This window comes from Haliaeetus leucocephalus, unplaced genomic scaffold, assembly GCF_000737465.1.
Source record: "Haliaeetus leucocephalus isolate CR32 unplaced genomic scaffold, Haliaeetus_leucocephalus-4.0 Scaffold144, whole genome shotgun sequence".
NCBI classification, from domain to species: domain Eukaryota; kingdom Metazoa; phylum Chordata; class Aves; order Accipitriformes; family Accipitridae; genus Haliaeetus; species Haliaeetus leucocephalus.
The window spans coordinates 263649-272771 of NW_010972580.1; the positions used below are offsets into that span (position 1 = coordinate 263649).

The 9123-nt window shown below is 43.7% G+C and overlaps 1 protein-coding gene across 6 annotated transcripts in view; it reads right to left on the bottom strand.

Annotated features, from left to right (window-relative positions):
- Positions 1 to 9103, bottom strand: part of NSF (N-ethylmaleimide-sensitive factor) — an 83816-nt gene extending 74713 nt beyond the window's left edge. For 4 of the 6 annotated variants that reach the window (XM_010561310.1, XM_010561311.1, XM_010561314.1 and 1 more), the window contains exon 1: positions 9064 to 9103. In XM_010561310.1, the coding sequence (XP_010559612.1) occupies positions 9064 to 9075 (12 nt within the window). In that variant the 5' untranslated portion in view covers positions 9076 to 9103. Of the gene's footprint in view, positions 1 to 3330; positions 3818 to 4984; positions 5056 to 9063 lie in introns of those variants that run through there. The other 2 variants (XM_010561313.1, XM_010561312.1) reach the window with 2 other exon arrangements.
- Between the last annotated feature and the right edge of the window lie 20 nt (positions 9104 to 9123).

The following is a 9123-nucleotide window of genomic DNA, read 5'->3' on the forward strand; positions in this document are numbered from 1 at the left end:
AGACAAATATTGTTAAAGTGTTATATGTTAAAAAATGCATTTTGTGTAAAACATACAGGCATAGATATACATGCATATCTACATATATATAATTTCTGTCATGCATATGTTGGCAGGCAAGTGTTAAGAAACATGACAACTCTGAGTACTAGACATTTAGGTTTCCTCTGTAGAGCTCACTGCCAGCTGCATAGAAATGGGGATCCCCACTCCAAAAAGCATCTAAGCTCTACTATCACAGCTGTTAGGCATCAAAGTACTTCTAAGCTCAGAGCTTCATCACCCAAAGAGGGTGACAAAGAACCTGTGCAGGAGTTATTCTCAGGAAGGAAGTTTAGTCCATAGTTACTAGGGATCGGGCAGATGTGTGCCTGCCTGGTGGCTGTGTGGTAGCATGGCTGACTCAAAGGTGTTCAAACACTCATTCACCACTGAAAGTCTGCAAATAAAATTAAGTTTGAATACTGAAAGGAAGAATTAGGATATTAAAGGAGCTGTGAAGATAAACAGGGAACTGAGATGATGATCTGTAGACCCTATGTTATCCAGGACCGTGCTCCTGATGGAAAGCAGACATGCACAAAGCGTTGCCCAATACAGCCTATATCTAAAGATCCAACGGACCAAGTGACAACAGGATCTGAGATGAACTTTAAAACTGCAAGCATCGGGAGCCTGCTGCACGCAGATGACAAACACCAGCACGAGCACACAGAAAGATGAGCTGCAACAGAGCTGGGTCAGCAATAGCCTGGGAGAAGGAGACAAATCAAGCTCTCCCAGCACAGGAAAGCCTGAAAAAAATTATGGCTACTTTCTCTCTACATACGCACATACACCATGGAGCTGAATTAACAGAGAGGAAAAACAAGTCTACACTAAAGGACAGAAGAAATTGGTATAAAATGATAGCTACACTATCACAGCTAATGAGTAGCAGTTTAGAAAGGGTTCCTAACCAGTAGAGGAAGCCAGCACTGTAACAGCCGATAATGGGAAATAGTAAAGAAAAAAGGAAAACTCCTTTAAAGAAGGCATTCAGTAATATATATGAAAGGAATGTCAACATGATGCCTACAACAGGCACCAGACTCAGCAACAGGAGATGTACTAAGTGCTGTGTTTCTAAAATAAAAAAAAAAAAAAAAAAAAGGAAGTTACTAGTTTGCAGAAGGTTTTTCTGGACATCTCAAAAAAAAAAAAAAAACCAAACTTGAATAAAGCTTCCAGAGTTCTGCAGCTACGAGAAGAGATCAAACACCTACAAATAACTTGGCTTGGCAAGACAGGTTTCCTTTCCAGATCTACAGTCACTCAGAGCCCTGCTGTGCCTGGCAGGTTAAGCACACTGTCCCCCGGGACAAGCAGCCCTGACTGGCTGCTCAGGACCAGCTTTTCCATCTGCTCCATTTGACCTCTAGTTCTCTTTGCTGGAAGCTTTCATACTTGTTGGGAAGGATCTGCATTCTCTCTTGATAACAAGCTCATAAATACCAATTTTCTGCTCCTATTAAGAGAAACACATTAGAAAAGCTAAAATCTCAGAATTAATGTTCAAGTTTTTGTCAAAGCCAAGGAACTCTGAGCAATCCAACACCAAGACAGCCTCAACACAGAGCCCAGACAAGAACGATGGATGAGGTGCAATCCTCCTTCCCTTGCCCCCCAAACGTGACACTCCCACCAGTATGAATCAGCTCCCTGTGCTGGCTCAGGCTGCCAAGGAGGCACCAAGGCAAACAGGGCTACGCTGCATACACACCAGCTACTGGCCCACACAGAAGTCAAAACAGCCTAAAATATGAGAGGGAAGAGTTCACATCACCACCTCCTGAATCACCCAGGGCTGGAAATGAAACAGGGAACGTTTTTCCCCACATTGTTTTGTGCCTGCGCCACTGGTAACTTTCTCTTTCTCATCCGATAACAGTTATCTACATAAGCAAAGAAGGTCAGCCCAGTCCTCAGTGGGGGTTAGCAATACAGACTCCAACTAGTCTTCACTAGCAGTTCTTTATATACAATATACACTTAACACATTTTCCATTTTCTTTATCTAATAGCAGACGTGTGCTCCCCTCATGGGCCTGGGCAGTAATCTAGAAATTACTTCCGTCTTAGCACATGAAAGCCACTTTAATAGGACGGAAGTGCCTATCTTAGCAATTAGAGGATACTGGTTTTTATGGTGGTGACTGCTGCTTACCCTCTGTTTGCAACGTTTACAGCCAAATGAGTTCAGTTCTGCAACAGGAGCTTTGTAACTCCAACACTATCTCACCCAGTGCAGTTAAGATTTACATAGCTTTGGAAATTTGACTGTATTATTTCCATTATTTTGCCATGTTATCAGAAATACAATTTACAGTTCCAAGACTGAAGGGTTTCTCTGATCTAAAAGAGCAGAAGAAACAAGCGCACTAAAGAACTTCTACAAGCTACTAGTACCGTACAGCATCTATACTCTAATTAAACAGGTAGCTCGGTCCAAAGATGTCATTCTCCACACCAATTCTTTACAATACAATCAGTAAAGTGATTTCAGAAAATACATCTGCACCTGTGCTGCTGTGCCATATAACCAGGAAGCTGGTTCCTGACAGTTTAGCATGAACACCAACTCCACCTTCCAATTAAGCAATAACGACCTAGAATATGTGCATTTGTAATTAACACATCTATTTTTGGAGTGGATGTTGCCTCACATTTCTTCGTGAGCCAAGATGATCAACAATTTAATTACAGGGAATTGCTACTTGTTGTATTTCATCTAAACCTCTTTTAAAAGTGCTTAAAGGAACAAAACATCACACAATCATGTCTAAGATGTTAGCCTAGGATGCAAGTCACAGGATTTTGACACACTAGCTGTGAGGACACCTAATGGATGCAAATTTCTTTGCATTTATTTAGCAAAGTTACCCAGTGGCAATAGGTACAAGGCTGAAAATATCCCCTTAGACTTGGAATTTGCCTTGAGAAAGCCTGCAATGCTGCTATCCCTGCATATTTGCAACTCATTCTACCACTGATGGGCTGCACCTGGCACTCAACTTCTCCAGGACACTGACTAATGCACCAAACACTACCCAATTATAATCAGTTTGTATTTAAGATGCCATACCTTGCAAGTATTTCTGTATTTTCTACAAAAAAAAGCATGTAAGTTGATACAACTCTAGGGCATAAACTACTCCAGATATTTTGATAGAAGGTCATTGCTTTATTGCATCCCAGGAGACTAGAGAAACGTGTTAAATCTTTTTATATTGCAAGTATTTGACCTTCCTGAGCTGAGCATCTGAGAGACATACACGGGAACGAGCATACCAGCGCAGCAGCAGGGCAGGAGAGTGCCTGAAGAACTATATATTCAGCCTTGATTTAACAAGCAGTAGTACTATCAGTTGGCTCAACGCAGAGTAATAGGATACTGTGTTGAAAGCTTTTTTATTAACTGGAGCGACTGTGTTCCTTGCTTGAATGTTTCTGTTCACAGATCTTCAACACAACTCTCCAGTTCCTGGAGGTCAAAAAAAACTTCTGAAGATGGCCAATATGGAAATTTAGTCACAAAACTCCAGTCTCTGCCATAGAACTTCCCTGATTTGAGACAGCATTCTGACATTCTGATGCGAATTACTGCATCATGTAGAGACCACAGTCTGAACCTTGTCCTTCAAAAAAATATTGCAGTGACTAAGATCATCGCTATCTGTCACACTGCTCAGGGGTCAGCTAGCACTCACTGCACCAGGTCCTCCTAAAGCTTGTCCTCTCTCACACTTGCGAGTATACTTGGAAGTATCCACCACTCCTGGATCAAAAAAAGATCAAAACATGACATAAGGACCTATATTTAAGGTTTGGGGTTTTCTGGGGGGGGCGGGGGTCATACATTTTCATGGAAAGAAAGGAATCAATGATAATTTTATTCCACTGAAAACCCCGTCCTGCCTGGTGGGTAATTTAGCAAAATATAAGTACCACTATTTTCTAAGGACTGGTTTTCTGTGGACTCAAGCAGATCTGATTTTATGACAGAACCTCCTCCAAATTCATAGCTAGGGCATCCCTAAACCACAGGGTCTTCTCCTGAATGACCTCTGTGCTTGAAGGTATAGGACACAGAACAGAGGACAGGAAGAGAGATGATCTTGCTGTGTAATGGGGTGGGAGGGAAGTAATATTTAAGAAATTCACACTTGAAATGATCCTCAAAAGGATTCTTTGATTTTCACAAATTTTTCCTACTAAGAAAAATTCTTAACAAAATTTAGTCATTCTGGCCTGTCTACAATAAGAAAAGAGGTGTGACATACCAGCACCCCCCTGACTGGAGATGGAGAGGCAGTACTGACATCTCCCTACTGCGTTGTCTTTTTAGGTATAAGCTTTGGACACACTGCTTCTGCAACACTAAGCCAAGCAACAAATTTATCAAATATGTCAAGGATCAGATATCCCATGCCCACAGACATTCACACGGTCACATTTGTTAGAATTTTATTCTAAATAATTTAGCATGGGTTTCTATAATGCAGAAGTCCTGTAAGAAGGATATAAGTCTATTTGTGATGATTTCACCACATAGGTACACAACTGCAGAAGTGATCTCAGAAACAGAGATTCAGATTTAGTTTTCTCCCATTTCCCTAAAACATTGCTAAAAACCTATTTCATCATATTACATATTAGGAAACACTAAAAAAAGATAAGTGATGATAGAAGGATCAGTCCCACATTGCAAGAAGGAACTAAGTTGATTCACAAATGTTTCTTTAGTTGCCTGATAACACCTGCATCTATGAAGGCTGATTCCATATGTTAGCAGAAATCAGACTTTACAGCTTTAACCCATAAATGTAAAATCCAACCCTCATTATTTTGAAGTTTCTACCAAAGTATCCAACCTAAAACCGCCCTGGGATTAACTGCAAGGAGTACAAGAGAGAATGCATTAGTCCAGCAATGTCTTCAACACCATGAAACACTGAGGGATACAGTATGTCCTTCACCACTCTTCCCACTACTGCTACACTCTCTCAATGTGACAGTTGATTTTGACACGTCAGGAATCTTCTGCTCAAGTCACAGGCTCTTCTAGAGGAGTTACGGCACAGTTCTGCAAGATAAACCAACATCTACTAGTACCTGAGCGAAACCAAAATCATCTCCAGCCCAATACAGATGTGAATCTCTTCTGAGAAGCAAACAGGCAAGTGCCTCCTATCAATGGGCTAATGGCAATACCACTCCAAATGAGTCCCAAATAGCAAATAAAGAAAAATTAAGATGTTATACCATTTATACCATATAAACCAGCCATCATTTCTAATCATCATGAACTGTTATACAAGTTGCAGCTATCACAAAACTTTAATATTCCTTAAAGAAAAAGACACCAGCCTCTTTGATAGGGGATCATCACCAACATCCATGCTACCATATCAACATTCAGCACACATGATTTCCTCTTTGAAGAAAGCCAGGCCTCCTGTCAGCTTGCAAGAGTAAAGCTGCAGCCACATAGACCTGTTTCATTTCCTATACCATTTCTCTGTATAGCTCTCCAGTATTGTACAGTACAACCAGAAACGCAGCTCGTTCTGGATCAACAGCTTGACACTGGCTGGAACAAGGCAGAGAAATCATCTGGCCTTTCTACATCCCTTTGAGAACTACTTCCTGAGGTTCAAACCAATTAGCTACAGACAGCACCAGTTAACTTCCAGAGGTCCACTACAGACAGAACCAGTTAACTTCCAGAAGTCCAATCTTGGTACAAGGGATCCATAACCAACTACAGATGCAGCTAGACAGCTTTATACCACTTCCTCTTCTGTAGTAGATGCTGGCTGATGTCTTGGAAAGACTAAGTGCTCTGTTTGCATGCCTAATGATTACCATGCAGAGAGAGATACAGAATAAATTATAACAGAAACAGCCATTATTTCTAATCACCATAAACTATTTTTCCTGTAAACTTCAATCACCGTTAATCACTGTCTCTTCCTTGCGATTGAGGAAACCCAGTGCAATTAAGGGGGTAGAGTAATATACCTGCAACAGCACTAGGCAATTAATAAGATTTGGCTTATCATTTGTCTAAATTATTTAAAATGTTACTAGAAGTTTAAAGATTTTGTCTCTCTTTTACAACAGGAAAGCTGTTCATTTCTCTCTGTAAAGTATACATACACAGATAAAATCACATGAGTCTAATAAAAGAGACTAAGCTCTAAATTGCATTGCAGGACATTTTTTCAGGTCAGAAGTAGTCACTGAAGCTTTCTCTACCCATTCTCCAGGTTTAAGCACCTTTTAAAAATGCTGACAACAGAATAGTATCAGTGTTCCAGTATCAGACTCACCTGTTGTACCTAGAGACATCACACACCTCCACCCTCCTACCTACTATTCCTTATTTATACAGACAAGGATCACAATAGCTCCAATGTCACATCCGAAATGTACGCTGTTGCTTGCTTACCCCGACCTCTGCATCCTTTTCAGAGCTGCTGCTATCCCACATGCAAGCTGGAGGGAGCAGGCAACTCATTTGTTAATTTACATTAACAGCATTCAACACGCTCCAAGACTGGATCGAGCTCAGAAAATGGTATTAAACACCTTGGTTAAGAACTCTCTTTACAGCATTAAATAATCTCATAATTCTGCAACTATATTTGTAGGTAAATCATGAAAACACTGAATAGTAAGAAGCTTCCTGGTAACCCAAGGAAAGCATCACCCACTCGAATTGTCAGATTAGGAGGCAATTAAGCACCAATCTTTCTCTTAAATTTGCATAAATCCCTCCTTTCCTCCACCAGGTTTCCAAGGTGGCCAAATAAAGGCACATTTTTTCAGGTGTTTAGTAGCACAAAATCTCACAGCAGCAGGAAAATGTTGGGTCTGATCCCTGTCCTTCTTCCCCACATCCCCAGTTACCACCTCCAGCACTCAGACTGTTCACTGAGCCTTTCCAGCACAGGAGGACAACTCAAAACTAACTCAAAATACATAGATAGTTTTCTTTGTCAACTTAGCATGCTGAAAAGGCTCAGGGAAGCAACTGAGCAGGGGGGGGTTAAAACAAATACAGAATAAGACCACTGTAGCCATATTGGTTTAGGCTACGAGGAGTCTCAGAACAATGTTCATTATGGCTAAAATGATTGTACCACTGATAAAAGCATGGGCTCCTGATTCCAGCAACAGAAAGCTGAAAAAAAAAGTAGTCAAAACACACCAATTTCTCCTGGGTTAGCTGCAAAGGGTGAATGAAGAAAAAAGTGCAAGGGAGAAAGCGAGACCATGTATCTGGAGCAGGGACAGAAGAAAAGCTCTTAACAAGAAAGAAACCGCATAACATGAGATTTTTTTCTAAATTAATCAGCAGCAATTTAAAGGTGGCACTTGAGTAGATCTGCTCACCTGTGATGCACAGCTTATCACTGGGCCAAATTTCTCGCCACTGCTCTAACTAACCTCCATTGCTCTGCATCACACCACTGCACCATCTGTCGTTGTATCCATCAGAAAAACCATAATACAAAAACCTATGAGAAAACCTATTCCCCAAGATCTCAATCACTGAATTGTTTGGCCAAGACAGAAGATTTCAGCCTTAAGCACACATTAATGAAAAATGTGACTTTCACAAGCTGATATCCAGCAAAGCATGACTGAGCTCACAGCAAAGAGAACAGCAATCTTAACCGCATCTTGTGGCACTTGGAGATGGACACCTGAAAACAGAAGGGATATACAGGGCACTGCAAAAACTGATTTGAGAGACAAGACTGTTACTTCACATTTTAAGACCTTTTTGGCCACTTGCTGATGTTATCTAAGAGTCACCGATAAGGGATTATTTTTTTTTTTAAAACAAATACAGAATAAAACCACTGTACAACACTTAAAGTGTGTTTTAACACAACACAATTTAGACCCACATCACAGGATGATGCTTGGCTGGTGCCCACAGGGCAGAGGAGTCTCTAGGGCCTCAAAGAACCCTACACCCATAGGTGCCTGCCCTATATCCCACAGCACTGAGGAGTCACCAGGGCCTCAGTCCCCCCTTAGGGGACTCTAAAATGCTGCCACACACCCCATGGAGACAGGAGTCACCTCAGCCTCATGGAGGCCCCTCAGGGGATCCCACAATCCTGCCCCACATCCCACAGCACCAAGGGGTCACCCCACTCTCACAGCATCCTTAGAGGACCCTCTACACAACGTGCTTAGAGGACCCTGCCCGACAAGTCACAGGGAGAGGGGTCACCACAGCCTCACAGCACCCCTAGGGCAGCCTAAAATCCTGCCCTGTTCCCCATAGGGCCTGAGGGCTGCTGCAGCCTCACAGTACCCTTATGAAACCCTAAATCCTGACAGCAGCACCAGAAGATCACTAGGGCTTCATAGCACTCTTAGGGGACCCCACAATCCTGCCCCACACCCCATAGGGAGAGGGGTCACCCCAGCCTCATGGTGCTCCTGAGGAAGCCCTAGAGGCTCACCCCACAGCACTGAGGGGTCACCACAGCCTTACAGCATCCCTAGGACACCCTAAAATCCTGCCCTGCATCCCACAGGGCCACCGCAACCTCACAGCACCCTTAGGAAACCCTAAATCCTGCCTCACACCCACAGGGAGGGTGGTCACCCTGGCCTCACAGTGCTCCTGAGGGAACCCCACAGTCCTGTCCCACACCGCACATCACCAAGGGGCCACCTCTGCCTCACGGCACCCCTGGGGGACCCTACTGTTCTGCCCCACAGGGAGAGGGGCCACACAGCGCCCTCAGGGCCCCCCACACCACTGGTGGGGTCACCACGGCCTCACAGCACCCTGAGGAGAGCCCACACACCCCCAGGACTGAACGACCACCCCGGCAGCGGGGCTGCGAGAAGTCACCGAACTACCCCGGCGCCCAGCGAGGAGCAGAAGCGGAGAGGGGTAGCGGGGAAAGAGGTAGCAGAAGGAGGAAGCGGGGGGTGGCTAGCGGCGAGGGCGGGAAGGGTCCGTCCCTGTTCCCCCCCACCGCCACTTACCCGCCCCGCCATCTTGCCGCTGCGCCCAGCCCGCAGCGCCGCGCCGCCTGCCAGCCGCGC